Raw genomic sequence first — 25,587 nt, 5'->3', positions numbered from 1 at the left:
CTATGGTGTGTGTGTGTATGTGTGTATTTTGTGGGTATGTACGTGTGTGTATAAAATACATACATGTATACATACACATCTTTCCTGGTGAGCTCCATAGACAACACATCTGTTGCTCTATACTGGGGCATGTGTAATTGCCATTCTTCATGGATAAATTTCCTAAAGGCCAACCAAAATCATGGAGGGGAAGGATCAAGGGGAAGTAAGGAAAGTAACAACAGCAACAAAAGAAAAATGGAGTGGTAAAACAGAAAATATCTTAATTCTATACAAACCCAACCAGGGCTCTGTGAAGGTTTAAAGGTATAAAAATAACATGAAGACAGGAATAACACCCACATAAGTCACTGTGGCATCCAGTTTCTATTCACAAAGAAAAAGCTCCAGTCCATCTTTTAATTTTTTTTTTGAAAAATTCCTTACATTACAGAACTAAACTGAAATGTATTAATACTCCACTCTTACATTTCCATGACAAACAAAAATTCATGAGCCAAAAAAAAAAAAAACCCAAAAAAAAAAAATGGAAAAAGGGGAGAAGCTTATAAAACTAAATATGGATATGTCAGCATAACTGCTGAACAGAGAAAGGAATTAAAACACTTTGAATTAAAAAATCATGAGTGGATGATAAAGTGTGTAGAAACTGAAAATTTACAAACTATTTAAAACCTGGAATCGCTGACTGTTGAGAAACTACACAGATGGATCATGGGTGGTGAAGAGCAGGAAGGGATCATGGATGAACCTGCACTGCTCTAGCTGCTCCCCATGCCACCTGTCTCCGAGGAAAGCCTGTAAAACAGAAACAAGAGTAAAGTCAGTTTTCCCAGGTACAGTTAGTACTCACTAACAGGGCATATGTCAAGGTTTCTTAGATTAACTAGTGTGGTGTGTTATATTGGGGTTGGGTGTGTAATGCCACTACAACCAAGTGTCCTGAGGCATTTTCAGAAGGGGTTTAACAAAACATGCCATGTTGGTGACAGTCACTTCTTTGTTGAAGTGTTTCTAGAGATACACCACTATTTTTGGGGAGAGGGAAAACAACACTTGTTGGGGGTACCACAAGGGTTGCACAGCTGTTCCTTTACTGTTCTGCTTCAAAAGCAAATACAAGTCTGGGGAGAACACCAGCCTTCAGAAAGTTAATGCTATCATGTGTTACAGCATATGTAGCTCTATTAGTGTGAAGGAATTACTTTGTGTGTTGAGAGCACATTTGAAGACATTACATAATTTTAAATATTAAAGGGTGTTAAAGGGAGGAACCACGTATAGAAATTACAGCAAAGAATTCAATCATAGTTATTATCAAGCTTAGATTTCAGTACAAAGATGAACAAGAGCACAAACAGTGGAGTTTCAGTTCTTTAGCTCAGTTTTACTGTGCTAAACCCTCCTTGTAAACAACCTACACAGTGCCTTTCTACTTGCTTTAAATAGTCATCTGGGATCATGAAAGCAATTAAACTTTGATGTAAAGGGATTAAGTACTTTCTTGAAATCAGATAGGAAGCAAAATACCTCATTTTGAAGGTAACTAAAGGTTTAAGACTCACTGTAAGCATAAGAGCTGACTGACCCATCTGTGGTGTTTGAATGCCACTGTGTGCACTAACATACGAATATACACAGGGAGTGGGGCTGTCCCAGAAGTCAGAAAGGTCACCTTCAAATAAGAGTGGTTTGTTTGTTTTTAAGTAAGAAATGATTTCTCCTGTCTAACTACTCCCCTAAATGTACCTAAATTAAATACAGATATGAGATCTCCAAAGCTTCAGAGTCAGGCCTGCTTAGTATGCTCATAGGTCAAATTCAGCATGAAAGGGAATATCTCTTTGTACATCTGTAATACCAATCAATACTGGGGAGGTAGAGGAAAACACATCTGTGATTCGTGCTAGCTATAGTCTAGCTAAATGAGTGAGCCCCAGGTTCTGCCTAAGATCTCACCTCAAAAAAAAAAAAAAAAAAAAAAAAAAAAAAAGTTCGTAAATGTCATTAAGTAGGAGAATGAGGAAATTAAACATGTTTTCAGTCCTTGCACCTGCACACATGCACTCACATACATGTGCACATGAAAGAGGAATACATGAGCTGTAGAGATGGCTCATTGTATACAGTGCCATACGAACATAAAGACCTGATTTTATTAATGCCATCAGTAGACATGTTAAAACTAAAACAGACACAGCAGGTAGTCCACATCTGTACACACAGCAGTTAACACAGATCAGATGTAGAGAAAATAAAATTCCTAGAAGCTGGAAAGTCAACTGTTAGCAAGGATCAAAAAGACCATCTGGGCTCAGCGGGTATGAGCAAAGGCTTGTTCTTCCAGAGGTCCTGTCCTTTGCTCAATTCCCAACAACCACATGGTGGCTCACAATGATCTATCTACACACCCACAATCATCAACACACAAGCATATATATAGGAGTGAGTGTTTGTGGGCAAGGTAAACAATGAGTTTTAGGGGCTCAAGAGACATCTCAGAGTTAGCAGCATTTGTAACTCTTGGAGGAACCTGGATTTGGTTCACAATGTCATTTGCTGGCTCACAAGTGTGTGATTCCAATCCATTGAGGGCCCTCAACACACTTGGTGCACATGCGTACACACAGAAAATACTCATACAAATAAGTAAGCAATAAACTCTGAATGAGAAAACTCAGCAGTAAAGAAAGGTTCAATGAAACTTATTTTAAATCTACAATCTTAAAATACCCCACCATATAGGGTGGTAGTACTGTGGCCGCATAAACAGCTCAAGACCTGTCCAGCATTCACTAGAATTATAGATTAAGCAAGAATTTAAAGGGCAAGCTGCAGTGGGTAAGGCACCGAAGAGAAATCTCAACCAGGACACATCCAATTCATGATAGATAGTCAAGCTCCTTCAACATCTGGATTCCTTCTCAATGATTCTTTGAGAATATTTCATTAAAAGGTCTTTCAGTGGGGCGGTGGTGGCACACACCTTTAATCCCAGCACTCAAGACACTGAGGCATGAGGCACCAGGATCTCTGTGAGTTCAAGGACAGCCTGGTCTACAGTTCCAAAACAGGGCTACCTAGAGAAATGTCTCCGAAAAAAGAAGAAAAAAAGAGGCCTTCCAACAGACAAGATAGTTAGAAAACAAGATCCCTACGAATATAGTTAACAGTGTGGTTAATTAAGTTGTAACTATAAAGAGCTGAACCACACAACTTAGGACACAGCTAACATCCAGACCCAGACCTGGAGTATGTTGAACATAAATGTGTAAGGTCAATCTGGAATAAGGGAGCCACAGTAACACTAGACTGAAAGGCAATGTAATAAACACAAGCACCTATGTTTTTCTTATGTCCAATTTCACCCTAAGGTTGTTGGGAAAGTCCACCTGAAATAAATCTACATAGAAATCTTTGCTGATACCAGGAAACTCAGACCAAAAGAAAATCAAATGGCCTTCTCACTATGAGATACATTTTTCTTCCTTTTTGTTCTTTAACAGTAGAGAACCCAGCGCCCAACAAATATTCTACCACTGACTAAGATGAAATTCTCAACCCCTAGCACATCATTTTTGTCTTTTGTGGAAAATACCCATAGCTAAGCTTCATTAAAAAAAAAAAAAAAAAAAAAAAAAACAAGAACTAGTAAAACAAATGGTTGGGCTTTACCTCTGGTAAGCTATGCTGTGCAAGGGACTGGGATCAAGCCCCAGTACCAAAAACAAGAATTTAGTAAACACAGGAGCTAAGTGCACCACTGTGTAAAAGCACAGCAAAACAATTAGTCCTGGCTAACCACCAATGTTATAAAGTTTATATTCTCTTGGGGCTTCTTTTCTATTTCCTGCTACAGAACAGTTAACACCTATACTTCATTCAAATCTAAAAGCATATTATCTCTCAAGATAGTATTGCTAGTAATTGAGAAGGGGAAGAAAGAAATAAAAGGTAAAAAACTTGCCTGACCAATTAGTTGATTTAGAATGTCTATTCAACATACTCAGATCCAGTAAGCCCTTTCTTTATTATCACAGAAGGATATTTAATGATCCATTTGAGGAATACAGACAAAAGCTACCTAACTTTTGAGATGGCTCATTATTATGGATAAAGTAAATCCTATGTATGCCTTTGAAATAACCACTCACAGAGTTAAAGAGCTAGGCAAGGACAACACCCTTGTTATTGACTGGTGTTACCAATATAAGGAAAGCTGTTCTTGACTAAAAGCTTCTGGGCAATAAAATGAAAACTCATCAGTCTTGAATTTACTGAAGGCTCTTGTACTTAGGAATATTGATTGACAAGGGGTTTTGGAAATTCATGTGGGATGCAAAAAGACCCAAGTAGGCTGTATAGACATCCAAGCTTACAAGGCACAGGTCACAAGTCCCCACCCCTTCACCCGTCACATCACACAGTGAGCTACAGTTCTTACTGTGGCAACTTTATTATAACTAGAGACACAGATCTGGCCAAGAAAGCCAGCTGACAGCTTAACCATTAAATAAAGTTTAAAAAAAAAAAGGATTAACGGAGAAGATTTTATTCATCAACACAGAGCCTAACACATTGTTTATATATTGCAAGGCAGAATAAAGCTACAAAAAAGTGTAACAGAATGAGATAGAGTAAGAACTGGCTCTAGATAAAGATTTCAATCAACAAGTCAGACTCTGAAACAGGCACTGATTTGTAAAGACCTAAACAAGAATTACCCACCCCCACCCCCACCCAGTCATTCCCCCCCCCAAAGTAGTAAAGAAAAAAACCATCACAAGCTCACAATAGTTTGGTTCTCACCAATGTTAACAAAGAAAAACAAAATGAACCAACACTTGAGGAGGTGCCAAGATAAGCACTCAGTAGGGAGAGAATCTCTGTTTCTCGCCTTTCAGTTTGTTAGTTACACATGGCACAGTAGAGGTGGTGGTGGTGGTAGCTGAAGCCCCGGTACCCTTAGCAGCAGACACAACATTTAGAGCCAGGAGAGGGATGGGTTTCATGCCAAGCAGACTGGAGACACAAGGGGCGGTCGGAAGAGGGTTGGGGAGGCTGGAGGGTGCGTCGGAAGTCCCCGCTGTGGCGAGCGAGGGGGTGGTGGTGGAGGAGGAAGAAGAAGAAGAAGGGGTGGAGGGTTGAGAGAGGTTGATGCTGAGGTGATCAGGGATCGTGACGGAGGCTGCCTGGGAGGAGGGTTTAGCGTTTTCTAAACTGTAACAGAGGAAAAAAGGAACAAAAAAGAGGGTGGGTGGAAGGGAAGAGCACAATAGGGAAAAAGTACAGGACAAAATCCGCTTCAGTTATATCAGTAAGTGTCTTTGGCTGCCAATTAGGAAGAGCTAATATCAATTTATACCAAACTTTTAGCTTGTGCCCCACCCTCTAAATAGATCACCACCTTCCCTCCCACAAACAATGAATGTTATTTAAAACTACTTTGATAAAGACACAGCCGACAAGACAGAGAAGGAACCATAAGAGCACACATTTTTAAGTATGATATATTGACCCAACCCCAAAACAAGAATAAAAACGGGTAGGCCTGCCGGGTGGCAGAGCTACTATGGAGGTTGAGGCAAACCATCAGAAGTCCACAGCCTGCCTGGGGTAGAGTTGCGTTTAAAGGGCAACTTTAAGAACATCTTTCAGTCTCTGTGAGTTCAAAGCCAGTCTGGTCTACAAAGCTACACAAGAAACCCTGTCTCTCAGGAAAAATAAATGAATGAATGAATGAATAAATGAATGAATGAATAAGACTCTCTTTCAAAAAAAAAAAAAAAAAAAAAAAAGCAGACTAAGATGGCTGGGAATTGTATACTATACTTAGACAACTTTAAAGTTCAGCTGCCAACAGTGTTTTTCAAAAAAGACTAATATAGAGTTAACAGTGTAAAAAATGATTTCATACACCAAATCATAACTCAATTATTCAAAAAAATTATTTAAGAAATAATACATGTTACACTGCAGCTACTTAAAAAAATTTCAAGGCGAGGGTCTTTCTATGTAGCCCAGGCTGACCTGGAACTAGAGAATCTTGCCTCAGCCTCCTCAGTTGCTAGGATTACTGGTGTGAATCACCATGCACACCTAACAAGAATTTTTTCCTGTAGTTAGTAAATATTAAGGCCTATTTAAATCTTCACTGCAAAACTATTACAATGGAAGGAAGGAGGCAGAGTCCAAAGTAGCCATGACCAGACTAAGTTCAGAGAAACTAAGAATGTAGCATTAAAAAAAAAGAAAGAAAGAAAGAAAGAAAGAAAGAAAGAAAGAAAGAAAGAAAGAAAAAGTGTGAATAAGATCCAGGGAAACCTTTCTGGTGGGAAGTTGTGTCCATATTCCTAGATTTTAAAGTTGAAAAACTCAAGTACTATCAACTTCTACCCTATATATATTCCTTATCTAAGCCAGGAACACAGTTATTTGCTGAGATGACACAAACTCCCACAAGGGCAAGAAACCTCCTAACTCCACTTTGTTTAGCTTGTTCAGGGTCATTTCAGTCATTAAGGAATTATCACAGCAATGAGTCACAAAGACACAGAACCCTATGACAACAATTCAGGAAGTACAGCAGAAACGCTCTGAAGGAAACAATAAAAACAACCAGTTTGGTTTTTCTCATTCAAACTGAGTCAAGGAAAGGTTTTAAAAAAAAAAAAAAAAAAGTGAATTCATACTTATCCTGGAACTGGTGATAAAGCTTTAAAAAGTTCTCATCCAAACCCATAGTTTGGATAGTTTCACTCCAATAGTTTACACAATTCTGCAGTTACTTCATTCAAGTAATGATGTTTTGCCTCTTTACAAATATAGACACTAACTTATTTAAAAAAAAAAAAAAAAAGCAATAAGGAAGGTCAAATTTTAAAGCTATAATAATCTGAACTACCTCACTCAAAGTAAGTTTATCCAAAGTACAAGTTGACAATTTCTAGATTGTAACAGCATTTTCTTGCTATATAAAACTTCCCTCCAATATGAACTAGATTACTAATATTTTACTCAACAAATTTGATGTAGTAATAAAACAAAGTGCATCTAGGTTTTTTTTTTTTAAGGTTTATTTATTATGTATAGTGTTCTGCCTGCATGTATGCCTGCATGCCAGAAGAGGGCTCTTAACCTCTGAGCCATTTCTCCAGCCCCGATACAATCCTTTCTATATAAAAAGAACTGCAATAGCTCAAAGGGAATTAATGATCTTTTCAAGTAGCGGTAAAATTCTCTTGTTGGCCAGGCAGTGGTGGGGCACAACTTTAATCTCAGCACTTAGGAGGCAGAGACAGGCAGATCTCTGTGAGTTCAAGGCCATCCTGGTCTACAAAGCTACACTGAGAAACCGTCTTAGAAAGCAAAAACAAAATACTCTTGCTGGTATAAATATGTAAGTACATGTATAACATGAATATAAACTTCAAGTATTAGATTCAGGAACTGTTCATTTTAATGTGGAAGATAATAAATACAAGAAAAAGATTTCTTCATAAAAAGATAAATTTAAGTCCCTTCGGAAATGGGTAGCTATTAACAGAGCTAAGGAAAGAAAACATCCTGTAGGGTGCTCATCAGACTATATACAATTGTCCTACAACAGAAAGTGTAGCAACAGTACCTACAAATAGGAAATAAACCTTAGGAAGTCACTTGTGGATGTATAAGAATGGAGTGAGGAAAATATGCCTGCAGTATCCAGAGTACTCCTAAGCCTGTGCTTTTTCCCCACAACAATGGAAGTTTGAGCAGTTTGCAGAGTAAATGCTAACAGTTAACTCCAAGAAGCTAAATGTCTTATTCTTGAAAAATTCAAGGTGCTTTGGACTCAAAATCAAATAAAAAAATAAAAGTGACATCTACATGGTGTGTAAAACAAGTAAAATACAACTATGTTTCAGTGTTTATCTGCTATTGTTAGAGCACTATCCTATTCAGCAAAAACATATACTGTCACTCTTTTCACTGTTCCAAAACATCAAAAACAAAAAGCAAGCAATCTATAAAACCCCAATCTGGTTGGTTATTTTCCTCTGCTAAAGACAGAAGCAGTGCTCAAGGTAATAAAGAAGGGGGAGGGGATTTGCAATCTGTATCCACCTCAAGTAAACTCACATATTTTTTCTATATGGCAATACCCTCCCTTACTACTATGTTGTACTTATGAAGCATAAGACAGGTCAGACTTACCTGACATTGATAAGATACTGAGCCAGGCTAATGCTGGCAGCAGACCCAGTGATGGTGACCTGCCTATCAGTAGATCCTTCCACTGGGTTTGCAATTTTGATCTGCGCCCCAGACATCTGACGGATCTCATTGATTTTGGCTCCCTGACGCCCGATTATGCAGCCAATCAACTTGAGAAAGAAACAATAAAAAAAAATACTAAATTAAGAGTTGAATAGCTACACACAAGACCACATAGCAACCAATTTCTACACTTTGTGCCTAAAATTATAATTGGCAATCTTCTGATATACTGCAATCAAAACCTTGAATCATAGTTCCACTTGAATTCCTGAACCATTCATGTTATTAACTACAAATCAAGGTCAACTCCAAGCCACTTTCTCAGCCCAACCATTAGCATTTGTTCTTATCTCCATAGTATTGCCTCCACTCCAAAGACAAATTATCACAACAATATTTGACAATCTAGTAAGACAGCTAGGAATAAATACAAGCGTTGAACCATCAAAATTCGAGCATTCATCCTGACATCATCCCTCCTCCCAAAGCATAGTTAAAGTCTGATGCTCTTTAGAGGGAAGGAAAAGAGGCTCCGAGTTTCCAATGCTTTAACAGAAAGGCAAATAATTTCTACAGTATAAGAATAGGTTCTGCATTTGAAGTCTATAACAAAGTTAATTGTACCAATTTTCTCTAGCAAGGTTTTCCTCAGAATTCTAACCTACTTTATACTTACATCGTTTGGAATGGTGAGTTCATGAGAAGTAGTTTGAGCAGATGCATCCAAACCTGCTAAAAGACAGAAAAGAGCAAGAAAATTTAATGGACAGCATTCAGAATCAGTGATTTGCACATTAAACTAACAATGAAATAAACTGGAAACCCAGCATTGGCTGTTGGGATTCATCACTAACTCTGAAGCCTCCCAGGAGGAAAGATGGGAGAGGGGAATCGAACAATGTTGGAAAGATTCTTCTGTACAATCAGAAGAGCTGATTTCATGGAAAGCCCAGATTACCGGGTAGGGAGATAATAGGGGGCAATGAGTGTGGCATTCTTAAACAGGAGCAAATTCTAAACAGCAAAGCTTCTATACCTCTATCCCCTTTCTGATTAAGATTACTCTTGTGTCCTAATTTTATTTCACCCAGTGCTCACTAGAATCAAATGCCAATTTCATTCCTGGTATGATACCGGGTATCACAGACTATTGGCACAAACATTCAAATACTAAGTTGCTTTAATTATACCTGTATTACAGTAAATCCTCCACCTCTATCCTCCCCCAACTAAACTTGAAGATCAAATAGATAAAATGGCAATCAGTTTGAGGGGAGTTTATTTCTCTAGATTTATTCTGTCTTTAGCTCTAATTGTTCTGCCTTTTATTCAGATCCAAAGAGAAAAAAGAAAAAGAAAAAAAAAATCCCATCATAAACACCCCTACCCATATATAAGAACACCAGGAATGGGCCATTCCTGGTGGCTAACCCTAACAGCTCTATTCCTGCTCTCAACTACATTTTCAGAAGGTGGTTGGCCAGATCCATCAAGGGACCCTCAGGGGCACCAGGCCCACCCCTTTGCTCTCTCAGCTCCTCTCTGCCATGTGCATGTTGCTGGTATGGTTTATGGGCAGTGAAACAAGACTCCCACCAGTTTATTAATATAACAGTAGAATACTACAGATTTTTTTTTTTTAATCATTACCCCAATAGCCTTTCACCTCTGGAGAGCTGGATTCAATGCCTGTTAAGATACAAGTGAAAATGAGTTTGGTGGTCTCATTCTAACCCTATCGGACAAGTTATTCCTTATACAGAAAAAAAAAGCCCCAAAACAAAACAAAAACAAAAACAAAAATACACTACATAAGGAACAAATGGATTGTCTCTGCCCAAGTCTTGTGAACACCTGGTGGAAAGAAAGGGGATGCTAATCATATCAAGGTGGCCACTATCAGGATGGGCTATAGAAATATCAGCCTACCCCTTTCTTGACAAGCATCCCCAGACCTCACCCCAAATCTTCCAGGGCTTTTTATTCTTTTATAATTAACTCACCCCAAACAAAAATCATGTTAACAAACACATTACCTCCTTTAGCCACAGTAGGTCAAGTTTATACCAGCAGGTGCTGGATGATAATCAAGTTTGTTTTAAACAGTTGTCAAGCTGAGACCTTGGGACTGGCCTCTATCTTGTACTACACCTTACAAAAATAAACACTGAGGTATCCATACCACTGAATCCGGTGTTGCCATGGGTCATGGGAAAATGAGACTGTTGCATTGCCAACTGGTGCAGCTTGGTCAACTGCAGGAAGGAAAACAGAAGAGACCAGCATTAGAAGGATAACCTAGTCAGCACTCAAGCACATCCTGATGTGAGAATGTATACAGCTCCTGACTCCCAAAGTTGATTAGACTTTTCCAACTGTAACATAGGATAAGAATGGGGCTTACAGTACAATCCAGAGGACAGGCAGAATATGACAGTTAAGGGTTAGAAATAGAAAGGATGCCATTATATAAGAATGAATGCATTTTGGGTAAATGAAAAGGAAAGCAGTTAACACCGGCCCAACGACCATCCCCTGTGGACTATGAAAGTGTACAGTCATTGACAACGGTTGCCCCAGGGACAAGCACAGACAGGCTAGATAAACAAACTGCAGTGGTGCTAGGGAAAACACACCATGCAGGGTTCACCAGTATTAGGAAAAGGGAAGGAGACGAGGGGGGCAGGGAAACTGCAAGGAGTGAAGCTTAACAAGAAACTAAACTGGGCTTTGTCCCCAAATATTTTTTCCAACTATCTTATTCATAATACACATAGATAATTGTCCTAGATGGTGACAAAATAATCCTTCTCCTAGTCTACTTCACACCTGTCCTAGGGGCTACCACTACCCAAGACCAAACTCAACTTCCAAGTCTAAAGCTTGGCACCTAAAAGGGTTTTAGTAAGTATGAAAGAAGCATGCAGAAAAAAAGTCCTTGAACAAAATCTAAATACCAGTACTTAAGTAGGAGGTTGTTAGTAAAGTTTGAGTTGAATTCCAACAATCAGTTTTCTAGCTTCTCTATGTAAACAAACCCTCAATGCTTTTTCTACTTTGTTGTAACCTCAGACTGAGGAGTACCTAAAGGCAAACCCAACCTCCCATTCTCCCAATGGGAAGTACACTTTACTGGCAGTTTGAATGTGCCAAGATATTAATAGTGCACCATAAAATATTTTTCTTAGAGTAATCTAAAACACTGGCGGAAGAAACTAATAATCTGATAATTTCTAGGCAAACAAGTTCATATTGTGGTTCACCTTGTAAGCCATAATACCGCAAATGTTCAAACCCAACTTAATCCTATCTACTAAGGAGAAAGAAATCACACAATTTTGGATGGAGGGGGAGTTTTTCAAACAAGAAGTGAAATCAAAACTTACATCTGGCTGTGGAATGGCATACTGTCCTTGAATGGTATAGGCCTACAAAAGGAGGAAAACAGTTCCTATTAAAAACCAATCACGGACAGCCACCCAGTGTGAGAGGGACGACAAGTTTTCTACTAGCCAAGAAGCCAGAATTGAACTAGAGGAGGGGAGGCAGATTGAGGCAATAGAGGAAACCTCACAGGCCTGGGCTGGCCTTCTTTGAATCCTAAATACAGTAACTTTATTCCAAGGATCCTCTTATAAGGGTGTACAAATTCTTTTTGATTAAGGCAAAATATACATAGCTGCTTTGTAACAAAAATGTGGAAAATGAAATAAAAGCAACGAATGGCTCCACTGACCAATCTCCGCACCCCATGTAGTCAAGACAGTGATCATGTTACTATGATTTATCTCCACAAACCTGCACCACATGTATTCAATACTGCCTAAGACCTTAAGTTTACCAGAACCTTGCTAGATCTCTAACTCTAGGGACCTGACCACAAAAGCACTTGGGGGGTGGGAACCAATGTGCTAAGTCCTATTTGCCCCGCCTCCCAAACCCCCCTTGTATACAGGCACTTGCAGCTCCCACTATGCCCTCCTCCCCACCATATCCTCCCAAAAAGGGAGCTGGGTCTTCTGGGCAACGGGGGGGGGGGGGGGGGGGGGTTAGGGAAGACAAGGAGGAAAGGAAAAAAAGAAGGGATGGAATGAAGGAGTGGCTGTTTACTTAATAGAATGTGAGGTTTCTCACAGTCACAGTGGCCTATACCCCCAAAAACGCATCCAGGTGGGGGTAGGAAGGTGAAAAAGGGATGGGAAGAGCGGGGGAGGGAAAAGCGGGACTGAACAACAAAAAATTAAAAAAAAAAAAAAAAAAAAAAGTTGGTGTTACCATCTGGTGGGCTACAAGGCCTGTGTGAAATGAGGTGGGGAGGTCAGTCCAGGTCCCCGTGGACAGGTGGTGTCCACAGCACAAAAATCACCAGCGCCACAGGCCCCCCGTGTGTTGGCAGTCTCGGCTGAGGCGGAAGGATTGAGTGAGCCTTGGAGACTGAACATCCCCTCTCACCTCTAGAGGTGGTCCCTCCAGGTCAGGGTTGAGGCACATGGACGGGGTGGTGTGGGGAAAGCTCGCACTGTCGCTGCCTGTGCTGTACCTGTCCTGTGGATAAATAGAGGATTTCAGTCTCCAGGGCTGTCAATCCGGCACCTTGTCACCAGCATGAAATTCACAACAAAAAAAGTTGTTTATTTTTTTTCTTTTTTCCTTAAAAATGAGCTCACAACACAGATTTGAAACGAGCTGTAATCAGTAAATAATAAAAAAAGTTACCTAATGGCAGATGACACTGCACAATTGGGTTATTTCCAGTAAGACTGAAGGGTGAGATAATAGAGCTGATGCCAGATCTTGGTCACTGTAGAATTAAACTGAACCTCTACAGAGCCCACTTCGCCACAAAAGCCAGAGGTCCATCCATGGACATTGCATGAACTGATCCATTTATAAAAAGGCCCATGGGAATGACCCACGACAGGGCAACTCATGAAAGAAGAGGCAAGCTTTTAGAGGGCAGTTAACTGAATAAAGGGGAGGGAGGAGGGAAAGGAAGCAAAGAGGTACAAAGGGAGAGGAGTGACGGGGAGCAAAGGTAAAGGACAAGGAAAGACTGTAGTAGAGGGCTGGTGGTGACTCAGCACTGGAGAACCTAGTCCCATGGGAAAGGGTAACCCTCCTGGCTACAATGACTGAGCTGATGCTTATCCTGCCCAATACTTGTACTGACAGCCCTTTGACAAACCTGCTCATGCTAAAACAAAGTTCTAACACATCTCCAGATATCACAGAAATATGCCTACTTGTGAAAGCTCTCAGAAAGATATAAACTTGTTCATTTTTATTATTCAGTAAAGTCTGAGATGGACTCCAAGTTGATGCTTTCCGCTCTCAAATGGCTTTCAGACCAAATACAAATAAATGTAACTAGTTAAATATAGATGTTTTTAAATAGGACAGCCCCATGTGGGAAAGACACTTTAAGCAACATACCAAAGTGAAGATGACTATTTCAACCTGAATTCCAGTACTCTAAAAGCCTATTACTCAAGAGTAAATAAACACCAACCATCAAACAACTACATTAGTACCGTAACATTTATAAATGCTCTTCTCACACAATCCTAACTTTAGAATAACCCATGTGTCAAGAGAAATGGTTTAGGTTGGTGAGGAATAGAGGCACCAAGAGAATGTTATGATGGTGTTCTCATACTTGAGTGCAGCATGCTCTCCCCATCCTAACCGTGTATGTTCCTTTTACTCCAGCTGATTTCAATTATGCCATGGGGTTTCAAACCAGTGTTTATGAGGTTAAGAGTCTGGGGGATAACACACTGGAGTTTGGGGGTGAAAGGGTAGGAGTAGGGGAGGTGAGGTGAAGGGGAGGGAAAATTTGTAGGACACTCAAAGTTCAGGATCTTACCACCCATGCCCACATGTCACTTGAGATTACCATCCAGAATCTCCAGAGGTCCAACTTCTTTGCAATCATTACTCAGACCTCTAACATCCCACACATACAAAATTATGGATAGGATGGTGATATAGGAAGAAAAGTAATGACACTGAAGGAATTTAACTCTAGCCCAAACCACCTTAAGTTACCAAATCAATTACTCTTCTGAGTGTCTACAAAACTTCCACTGCCTGCTAAAAATAAAGTCTTGGCATTCAAAACTTTCTCCAGTACAAAAAAAGCAAATCAAACTACAGCCAAAAGTATAGGTTTTCAGCAAGCATGCAAAGTAGCTTGGTGTGCTGCTGGCAAAGTAGATTATTTAAAAGATAATCTTTGTTCATTCTAACCCACCAATAAAAATTCTCTTACCTGACCACCTGCAAAGATGACTGGAGAACTCGAGGGCTTGGGCCGGTACGGGATGGTCACGCCCTTCGGGGGGGACTGGGAGAGAGTCAGAGGGGAAAAAAACAAAGAGAGATAAGGTTTCAAAGCTGCTTCAGCTGTGTGGCTATAGCACACACAGGTCAGTTAAATAAAAATTATTTCCATCCCCTCCATTTATCGAATTGTACATGATTAGATGTTATTTAAAACATCTGACATTACTTTACTTGCCTTTAGATCAACAAGAAAGTTCATGAATTACATATGGCTCACACTAATTCACACCAATGATGTCCTGAAATTATTTGTCATTATTTCCACACTTGTAAATAAATTTAATTCACACACAGAAAATAATATGTAGATATACTGTAACTGGTAATTTTTAGAATCTCACATTTTGATATAAACAATAAAATCAAAGTTAGATATGAAATTTTCAAATGTTATGGTTCAAAGACACAAGCAAGAGCTTTTTCCTTTCTGATTCATTGCCACGTAACTCAAATCATTTAATTTCCCTTAATTTCTATATTAGCAAGACTTCATAATTCACTCAGAAACACCACCATTGCTACTTTTTCTATGATACACAACTATTGTTTTGACTATATCCTGTTTCAAAATGAAAAAAAATGTGTCAATGTCAAGCAATTCAAAAGATCAATTAGTGTTTCAGAAATCCAAGTCCTTGTAATCTTTTCTTACCCAGGATACTATAATTGTTCTGAACCACAAGACTACTTAACAGATTCTATTTTTGCTCACAGGCTGAGGTAAGTCAAAACTGGAAAAAGGAAAGTATGAACTCAGGAGAACTTTTACCCACCCTGACTGATAGCCATCAGTTTCCCCTTATTCTAGTCTCACTAAGTATATATAGATCAGTTCCTCTGTCCCCAGAATCAATCCCACCTCCAGCATGAGCCTGAGGGCTTACCTCCAACATGACCACGCAGATCTGTTTCACACACTCAATGATGGATTGTGGAATGCCAGCAATAGTGATTGCCCGCTCAGTTGAGTTAGGGAGCATATCCCCTGCCACCTGGACCTGAGCGCCTGTACTCTTTAAGGTAAAAGGAAATTAAAAATCAGAGAAAAACTATGTTCTTCAATTCCTCCCAATAGCAACTTTAAAATGTAATGTTCACTAGAAAATTACCCCCTTTCTTTCTCTTTTCCCAATCTTCTCATCACCCATCTTTCATACTCTTATTGAGCAATCCTATTCTGTGTGTGAGGCACTATCCCAAGATTTAAAATACATCATCAGGGGCTGGAGAGATAGCTCAGAGGTTCTTCCAAAGGTTCCGGGGTTCAATTCCAAGCACCTGTCTGGTTGCAGGGGATATGGCAGACTCAACAACATACATATAGTCAAAACACCAATGCACACATTTAAAAAAAAAGATACACGGACTATAAAATAAGACATATCATCAAAACAAAATCTCAAACTAGTTGCTCACAACTATAATCTCTGAAGCTGAAATGGAAGGACCATCTGGCCAGGCTGGGATACAGTGAGAGACCATTGCAAAAAGCAAACAAAAAACCTCCCCATGCTATACTATCCATCCTGTACAAAAACAAAATAGTTTCCCTTTGGAATCACTTAGTGCTTTTCATTCAGACACGAAAAATCTTCATGGTAAGTTGATAAAGAAGCTTGGGTGAGGGCTGGAGAGATGGCTCAGAGGTTAGGAGCACTGGCTGCTCTTCCAGAGAATTAGGTCAAGTTCCAGCACCGCACATAGGAAATGAAAACTGTCTATAACTCCATTCTAGGGGATCTGGCTCCCTAATAAAGGACATACCTATAGGTTAAACACCATTACACATAAAATGATAGACAGGCAGGCAGATATAGACACAGACATACACACACAAAGTAACCAGATCCTGATGAAATGATAAATGGCAAAATGATAAGAGAAATGGAGAAAAGAGACTGTCTTTAAAAAAATATATATATATGTATACATATATACATATATACACATACATATATATGAGAGAGAGAGAGAGGTTATATAAGTAGCCAAGAGGCCAGCAAGAAATGCTTGCTGCCAAACCTAACAACCTAAATTCAATCCCTGGAGGACACCCTTGGTGTTAAAAAAAAAAAAAAAAAACAAGTTGCCATCTGAAAGCACACACTAACATACACAGATAAAATGTGATTTAAAAGTTTTAGGCAGGCATGATGGTACACACCTTTCACCTTTAGTACCACCATAGGTGATCTCTGTGTTCAAGACCAGCCTGGTCTACAAAGTGAGTTGGAGGCCAGTCAGGGCTACACAATGAAACCTAGCCTGAAAAACTAAATTACTGTTTTAAAGTGCTGGAAAAATGGCTGAGTGGTTAAGAGCACCTGTTGCTCTTGCTGAGGACCTGGGTTTAGTTCTCATCACAAACATATCACTCACAACCATCAGTAACTCCATTTCAGGAGCTTCAACTATCTTCTGAATTCCAATGACAACTGGTATATAGGTAGTGTACATACATACATACATGTAAGCAAAAAGCTCATACATATATACATATATATATATAAAATAAGTAAACGTTTTTATTATTTTAGGATTAGAGAAAAGGCTCTACTGTGTACAGCTTCTATTTTTCTTACAGATAATCTGAATTAATTTCCTAGACCCATGTGCATGTCTGGCTCACAACCACCTGAAATGCCAGACAGCCCCAGGGAATCCAAAACCCTCTTCTAGGCTCCAAAGCACCTGCACTTCCATGCAAAGAGTCACTCAGAGATGTATAGACATTATTAAAAATAAATCAACCCAGGCTTGGTGGCTCATGACTTTAATTCTAGCACTTAGGAGGTAGAGGCAAGAGGGTCTAAATCTGAGATCAGCCTTGTCTACAGAGCGAGTTCCAAGAAGCTGGGGGGGGGTTGCAAAATAGATAAATTTACAAACTAAATAAAGTTTAGTGGTTCAGTAGATAAAAGAAAAGCAATTGCTACTAAAACTACCAACCTGTGTTAGATCTCAGTGAACCCACATGGTAGAATAAAACTGATTGCCATACCACAAGTTCTCTGATCAGTATGCATGCATGTATGCATGTGTGCTTAAATATGTACTAATAATAAGGGTGGGGGCTGGAGAGATGGCTCAGTCTGTGCTTGCAAGCACAGAACCAAGAACACATAAAAAAGCTTGGGAAGGGGCTGAACAGATGACTCAGAGGCTAAGAGCACTGACTGCTCTTCCAGAAGATTCAGGTTGCTCAGCACCCACATAGCAGCTCAGAATTCTCTGTAACAACAGTCCCAGGAGACCCAACACCCATGGCAAAACACCAATGCACATGAAATATAAATTAAAAAAAAAAAAGGCTGGGAAGACAGGAGAATCGAAGGGACTTAAGTGAACAGTTAGACTAGAAAAAATCTGTTTCATGGGGAGAAGAAAGGAACTAAATGGTACATGGAACCCAACACCCAAGAAACAGATGCAGACAGATCTCTCAATTCCAGGCCAGTCAGACCTTGTCTCAAAAAAGAATAAATGAACCAGGCTTGGTGGTCCCAGAACTCAGGAGGCAGACAGATATCCTTGCGTTCTAAGCTAGCCTGGTCTACAGAGCAAGTTCCAGAACAGCCAAGGCTACAGAGAAACCCTGTCTTGAAAAAAACCAACCCCCCCCACACACAAATAAAAAAAACGCAAAACTAAAATAAATGGTATCTATATGCAAAGTTAGAAATTCTACTTAACACTCTCATATTCTGACTATTAATGAACGAGGGAAAGATTATATGTTGTTTTAGGTTCTTGGGAGGTTGAGACAAGATTACTAGTACATTTAGAAGTTATAAGCTAGTAGCACAGCAAAGACTACATCTATAAAAATAAAGGGGGTTAGGGAGTAGTGCACAAGGATGTACTAAATGGGGAAGCATCCCCCTAACATTTGTGACACCCACCTTGGACACATAAATTGAAATATGATGGATTGTGGTTTTTTGGTTTTTTTTTTTTTAACACTTTTAAGTCCAGTATCATACTACAGTCTTCATGGACTGCTAATCATGTCGGGGAAATCACTATCAGGGCACAGGGCTGGAGAGATGGCTCAATAGTCAAGAACACTAGAGCCTGGTATTCCAGAGGTATTAAGTTCATTTCTTAGGAACTACATAATGGGTCACAACCACCTGTAATGCGATCTTGTGCCCTCTTTCTAGCCTACAGGGATTCCTGCAGAGTACTGTATATATAATAAATCTTTAAAAAAATAAATAAATAAAAAATAAAATCTACCCAGCAGTGGTGGTACACGCCTTTAGCCCCAGAAACCCAGAGGCAGGTGGACCAGCCTAGTCTACAAAGCCTCCAAAGCCACAGAGAAACCTGTAGTGGGATATTCACTTTGTCTCCTTCTGTGGCACTGACCACACATTGGGGGGTGGAGCCAGGGGAGGAAGTGACCTGGGGAACTAAGTCGGAGGAGGCACGGGAGAGTGCTCTCCGCATGGGGACAGGAGGACTTGCATGGGGACAGGAGGACTTCTGGAGGAATTCTTGGAAGCAGGAACCTGTTGGTGTTCACCTGTCTAAGTTGTGAGTTATTTCTCCCTGAATAAACATCTGTTCGGCCTAATTGTTTATCCTGATCCTTATTAAACCGTGATAGAAACCCTATCTCAAACAAAAATAAAATCAAGGGCCACAGATACAGTGTACCACTGTACCCAAATCAGAACACCCCATTTTAATCCCACTTTTCTTTAAAAGGAGAGGGATTTGCGTATCTGTGGCTGACTCTTTTGCCTATGACTCCAAGTGGTGGGATTATTAAAGGCATGCACCACCATACCTAGCTCCAATCTTGTGTTTTTTTTATAAAGGGTCTCCTAAATTGCCCCAGTAGGCTGGCCTTAAACTTTACAGAAAGGCCAAAACCGGAATTTGCAGTCCCCTATGTAACTAAGATTACAGACCTGAACCACCACCAAGCCCAGCTTAAACCTTCACATGAAATGTTAACCTTTTCTAGCCATAACACAATCTGCTATGGGTATGATGGTACACCCATTCAGGGGGCAGAGGCAGGAGGTTCTCATAGAGATTCTTGTCTAAACAGGCCAAACCAAACTGACGCTGGGGGGTGGCAGGGCAGAGAGACACAGAACACAACATAAGACAAACCAACCTCTCTTATTTCCTTGATCTTGCAACCACCTTTCCCAATGAGAGAGCCACACTGACTGGCAGGAACCACCAACCGTAAGGTGACAGGAGGTCTACTGGCAGCTGTGCTATTAGTCATAGAGCTGCTTATGTCCTGTAAAGAGAAGAAAACTCAGAACCCTGAAAAGATAAATTAAGCATACATACACACGTACAGTTTAAAAGTATGTAAAAGAATCATGCTTGGACTTGTAAGGAATATTGTAAGGAACATACATGTATAACTATACCACACTAAGTAAAGATTAAAATTTCTGAGCCCAATATGGTAGCACTGCCTATACTCCAGCACTCAGAAAAAAAATTAGATACAGGGTTACAGGCCAGGAGACAATCAGTCCTTAAAAACAAAACAGGACTGAACAACTTGCTCATTGGTATAATACTTAACCTAGGAATGGATCCCTTGCAGCAACACAAAACAGAAATTGCAGAAAGAGCCATGTTATTTTTCTTCACCAAAAAAAAAAAAGCAACACTACTAACAAGCTGAGTTGACCTAGCATTTGGATTACAACTGTAACTTAGTAGGAAACCATCTGTCTAGCATGCATGAAACCAAAGGTTCTAATCCCAGTACCTAAAATGTTTTTTTGAGAGTATAGAGTTAAAGGACTCAGAAATGGCTCAGTGGATAATGAAAGCTTGCAGTACAAAATAAGGAATCCCAGTACTCGGGAAGCAGAGGCAGGTGGATCTCTGTGAGTTTAAGACCAGCCTGGACAACAGAGTTACAGAGCAAGTTCCAGGACAGGCTCCAAAGATACAGAGAAACCCTTTCCCAAAAAATAAAATGAAACAACAACAACAACAACAACAACAACAAAAAAAAAAACAGCATATATTTCTATTCTGGAGTAACAGGGCCCTACAGTTCAAAATACAACATTTCCAACCTGGACAAGGATAAGATTTTAGGGAGCACTTTTCTGCCTTTGGTATCAAAGGCACAATGAAGTGGCATTACTGCAAGGAGGAGGAAGAGGAAACTGAACACATGACCTAGGGTAGTTGTTCAGTCTTTGAATGTCGGTAGAGAAAAAGAACTTCCTTCTAACATAATCAGTAATCCTTATTTTGCTTTTAGAAACCTCTTTTAATAAATACAATATGATCAGTATCTGCCAATACATAGTTTAAAATGCAAAATGTACTGGTGTTCAACAGGATCCTAATAAAAACCACATTAAGTTCATTCAACTGTAAAACTATCAAGGATGCAATGGTATACTTTCAAAAACAATTAGTGAGAAAAATTTAAAAGACAAAGTTGGAAAGGGTGACAGACATTCCTATGTAATTCCAACAGGTAGGAAAGTGACAGAAGTGTCGAAGAACATCTTGGACTACTAGTAGTGCAAGACTTAAAAAATGAGACACTTATCAATACATAAAAATACCAAAATAAAACCACCCAAAAGGGGGAGGGAAGGGTAGAGAGAGATGGCTAAGCAATCAAGAGCACTGCTGCTCTAAAATGCTCTTCCAGAGGACCAACGTTCAATTCCTAGCAATCACATGACAGTTCATACCCATAACTCCAGCTACAAGGATTCTGATACCCAAACACAGACATAAAAGAGCAACACTACCAATAAACATAAAAATAAATAATGCATTAAAAAAAAGATCAGGCTGGGCATTGGTAGCACATGCCTTTAGTCCCAGCACTCTGGAGGCAGAGGCAGGCAAATCTCTCTGAGTTTTAAGCCAGCCTGATATAGAGTGAGTTCCAGGACAGGCTCCAAAGCCTGTCTCAAAAAACCAAAAAAATAAGATAAAATAAAATAAAATAAAGAAGGCAGTGGTGAGGGTATAGCTCATTTATTTAACAAGCCTTTGGGGTTGGTGTTGTTTTGTTTTATGCCTGATATGGGACAGAAGAGGCAATCCTAAAAAAACAAACCTCTTCCAGTTTGTCAATGATCATAGCAAAAGCTTTGAAGATGGCATTAGTCGGTCCAGCCAAAGTGATAATTCTCTCAGGACAATTCCCTTCTGAGATGTTGATCCGTGCACCACTCTGGATAAGAAAAAGAAACAAAGAATTTTAATAGATAAAAAGAATTGAAATTATACAGGATAGCCCATCTGAGAACAGAGGCAAGAAGCTGCCTACATAAAAGATTTCAAATACTGTTCCGCTTGTTTTCAACTTACTACATCTTATGTTTTTGGGACTTTTCACAAAACTCATTTCCTTACCACACTATTTGTCATTATGAATTTACCATAAATGCTTTTCTCTTTTGAGCTCTACTCTGTAATCTCTCACACAGAACTTTTTCAGAGTTTTCCAAGTCTAGCAAATCCCTATGTTCCTTGTAACTCACCTCCTCGCGCATCTTCTTAACAGATTCTCCTTTCTGTAAGAGGAAAAGTCAAGCATGAGCTCCAACTATTTCAGCCTCAACTGACTAAATAGTAATTAGAGTTGAAGTGAAACTCTCTTACCTTTCCGATGATACTGCCAACTTCCTGAAATGAAGAAAACTAAATATTGGTACAACAGGAAATTTAGAGTTCATCATTATGAAAAGAAAATTCTAAGTGTTCAGCTATCCAACTGCTGTGATAATTACCAACCCAAAGAAATAAAAGGCTTTTAAGATTCATGGGGGGGTAGTACTTATTCATTTCCCTGTACAAAGTTCATACAAATATATCAAAGACTCATCTGAGTGATTAAATACCATACCTTTGTGTAATTTGCAAAATGAGGCTTAGGGATACCACTCAATGGTAGTGTTTGCCTTAAGGCCCTCAGTTCAATCTCCCATACCACCAAAAGGCAGAACAAAAATCCCCCTTTCTGAAATTGTAAGAATTATAAGAATGTTTTACCAGCCAGCTAGGACTGTTTTTTGGCTCTAACTGCTTGTTAAGTCCTTCTTGCTCACTGAGGCTTCCTAGTAAAAGCTGTCCATTTTTCACCACATTCCATTACAGAAGAGTGCTAAAGCCAGATGTCCCACAGTGCTAATCTGATGAGCTCCAAGATGCTTGTCTGATTTTCCTAGCCACTCCCCTAGCAGTTACTATGACCCAATTTTCCAACCTGGTGCATACCTTTCCATGCATAAGTAGCCTGATGGTGAGAGTGACATTTAATCCACCTTCAATCACACCGGTGTCCATGTCTACTAGTAACAGGGAGCTGGACTTGGAGTGGTCAAGTCTTTGGTCACTGGTGGGAGTGAAAGCCAAAACTGAAATATAAGAATGACCAAAATGAGAAGGGGGCAGGGAAAGAGAGTAATTCTTTTTCAGTTATTTTCACTTCACCATTTCCACCTTTATCTAATTGACTCTTTTCCTTTAAGTGTCAGCCTATCAGGCTTGTAAATATAGACATCACAACTTCATAACACTTACAGATCAGGTTTTGTTTCTAGTTTTCTCATTAATGATAGGGTTTCCACTGATGATTGAGATGAGAAAGATTCATTCCTTCCACTGGCAATGGTTCTAAGGGAACTTTTAAGTGCTAGAAGTTGTATTTCAGCTGAGTACATTTTGAAAAGGACTGAAAAACAGCTGAACAAACTTTACTATACAGTAAGGGCAAATTCAGCTTCTTCCTGCTAGGCAGCAATTGAAACTGAAGGTAGAGAATATATGTAAATGTTCTTAGAGTTAACAATTTTTCAATCTCTCAAAATGTTGGATATCACCAAAAAATTTTAAAATCATTTTGTTCAGATCTGCGTAGGGTGGTACATTACTATATTACTCTCAGCACTTGAAAGGGTCTGACAGGATTGCTCTAAGTTCAAAGCCACCATAGGCAAGGTATTGAGAGCCAATTCAGCTGCCAGGACTACAGATTGAGACAGTCAGAAAATAACAAGAAAAATAATTTAGTCCAGGAGTCTCACTGGGAAGAGGGGAAAAAAAAAAGCATTGTCCAAGATACATTCCACAGCTGAGCAGGTTCCATATTCCTTTGAAATCTGATTCTGTTATCTCAATTCTTTTCTCCCATTCTCTCACTCTTATCAATGAGATTTTCCTTGCTTGTCCTTTTATATTAATTTTGACTACCACACACCTCTAAAATCTTTTAAAATTTAAGTTTTCTTCCAAATACAATAAAAATCAAACTGGTAGTGGTAAAATTTTACTTCATATTTGTGTCATTACCAGGATGGTCCATGTACTCATCCTCTAAAACTTTGGAATAACTACTTGTATAACAGAGAATTTGGATATTTGGATTTTGATGTTTTTGCCTTTATAACACTGACAGTTTCAAGAGTCATGTTTTCAAGGAGTCCTGAAGTTTCTCCAACAGCATGTCAAGTATTCATCCCTTCGTTTCAGTATTAATGATTTCTCTTAATTTTTTACCTTCAAAACACCAGTCTTCATTTTGTTCTGTACACAATCCCCATACCTTTAAGGTTTTTTTTTTTTTTGGTTGTTGTTGTTTGGAGACAGGGTCTCACTATGTATGTAGCTCAGGACTGAATGGAACTGGCTAAACACCATGTTGGCCTCCAAACTACAAGACCCACCTGCCTCTGCATCCCAAATCCAAGCCCTAAACATTTTGAGAGCACTAAGAGTGGCTGTCACACCACTCTGTTAATGGCAAAGTGTCTTCTGGTTACTTCAGGATGGTTAAGTGATTATATAAATGCAAGCCCAAAGCACAGTCCCCTACTTCTAAAAAACAGTTACTTGCTGTCAAAAAACCTCACTCGTGGAAAAACAATGCTTATTGGTTAAAGATTAATTTTCCCCTTAAATATACCGAATAAACTGGTAGCTTTAATTCCGTAACCCTACTAAAATGTATTAACCATTTTTCAATTACATTAATACAAGTTCAAAGGGACAAGAAAACATATCTACAAAGCCACTCAAGTAAAACACTAGAATGCATATTTTTTTTTTAATTCCAATCCCTCTAATACGAGAAACCTCTATGTCTTCCTCTCCTGAGTAGGTCAATCTAAGTGTACCCCATCCCGGGAAGCCAGCTGTTAATCCTGCAGTCAATTACCCCTCTATAAATAGCTCGGTCTGGTTTATAGCGGCAGGCATTTTGTAATTTCAAAATTCGTTACCCGAGAGAACGTCAGAGTAACTCGGTAACTGGGAGTCTGCCTACTCTTTAACTCTGCAGCCCCCACACCCCTCCCCCCGCCCTGGTCATCTAAGCATTTTCCACTTTAAAAAAAAAAAAGCCCCCCCCTTCTAGTCAAGAGAAGGGGGGAGGAAATAAACGGTTCGGTCAGGGGGGGGCGCTGCGACCCAGGGGGAGGGGCCGGACAAGTAGCGCCTCCTCGTGTGGCTGCGCCAGCGCCTGACCCCCGCGGGGAGCCGCGCTCACCCTCCCGGCCAGCAAGGCGGCCATCGCCTCCCCCACCCCCCTCAACCAACAAATCCACCGCCGCCCCCCCCCGCCGCCGCGCGCGCGCCCTCCCTGACTCCTGCGCAGCCGCCACCGGGAAAAGGCGGGGGGAGGGGGGGAAGGAAGGCTTTGCGCGAGGCCTACTAGGCCGCGCCAGAGCCAGGGCCTCGCGTGAATGGACGGGCAGGAAGAGAGAAGTAGTGGACGCTCAAGCGGGACTACGAAAGGCCGAGGCTCCAGACTAGAACGGGAGTCCTTCGAGAAAGATGACATGAATGGAGACAGAAGCTATTGCCGGGGGCGGAGGAGCAATTTTTAAGCTTACCTGGAGGCGCGAGTCGACTGAGGGGAAAAGGGGAGCGGGCGGGAAGGGGAAGGGCGGGAGGCCGGGGGCGGAACAATAGGGGCGGGCGGGAAGGCGAGGGGGGCCCCGCTAGCGGGCGGAGGAGGGGGGG

The 25,587-nt window shown here is 40.1% G+C and overlaps 1 protein-coding gene across 16 annotated transcripts; it reads right to left on the bottom strand.

Moving 5' to 3' along the window:
• Positions 1–358: 358 nt before the first annotated feature.
• Pcbp2 (poly(rC) binding protein 2) lies at positions 359–25,587 on the bottom strand. 16 transcript variants are annotated; one of them, XM_051190033.1, is made up of 15 exons: positions 25,458–25,587; positions 22,843–22,982; positions 22,228–22,251; positions 22,107–22,139; positions 21,680–21,796; positions 19,736–19,867; positions 15,489–15,617; positions 14,531–14,605; positions 12,712–12,804; positions 11,646–11,687; positions 10,442–10,514; positions 9,910–9,948; positions 8,936–8,991; positions 8,197–8,366; positions 4,760–5,220 (listed from the first exon to the last, which is right to left on the bottom strand). In XM_051190033.1, the coding sequence occupies exons 2-15, from the start codon at positions 22,909–22,911 to the stop codon at positions 4,869–4,871; spliced, it is 1,404 nt and encodes a 467-aa protein (XP_051045990.1). In that variant the 5' UTR covers positions 22,912–22,982; positions 25,458–25,587; the 3' UTR covers positions 4,760–4,868. The 16 variants fall into 16 exon arrangements, with proteins under 16 accessions (XP_051045997.1, XP_051045998.1, XP_051045999.1 ...); XM_051190035.1 differs by having other exon boundaries at positions 8,936–8,988; XM_051190034.1 differs by having other exon boundaries at positions 22,843–22,960; positions 25,458–25,553.

This window comes from Phodopus roborovskii, unplaced genomic scaffold (assembly GCF_943737965.1).
Source record: "Phodopus roborovskii unplaced genomic scaffold, PHOROB, whole genome shotgun sequence".
Classification (NCBI taxonomy): domain Eukaryota; kingdom Metazoa; phylum Chordata; class Mammalia; order Rodentia; family Cricetidae; genus Phodopus; species Phodopus roborovskii.
Note: the sequence above shows the minus strand (reverse complement) of the source record. Positions and strands in the feature narration are given on the sequence as shown.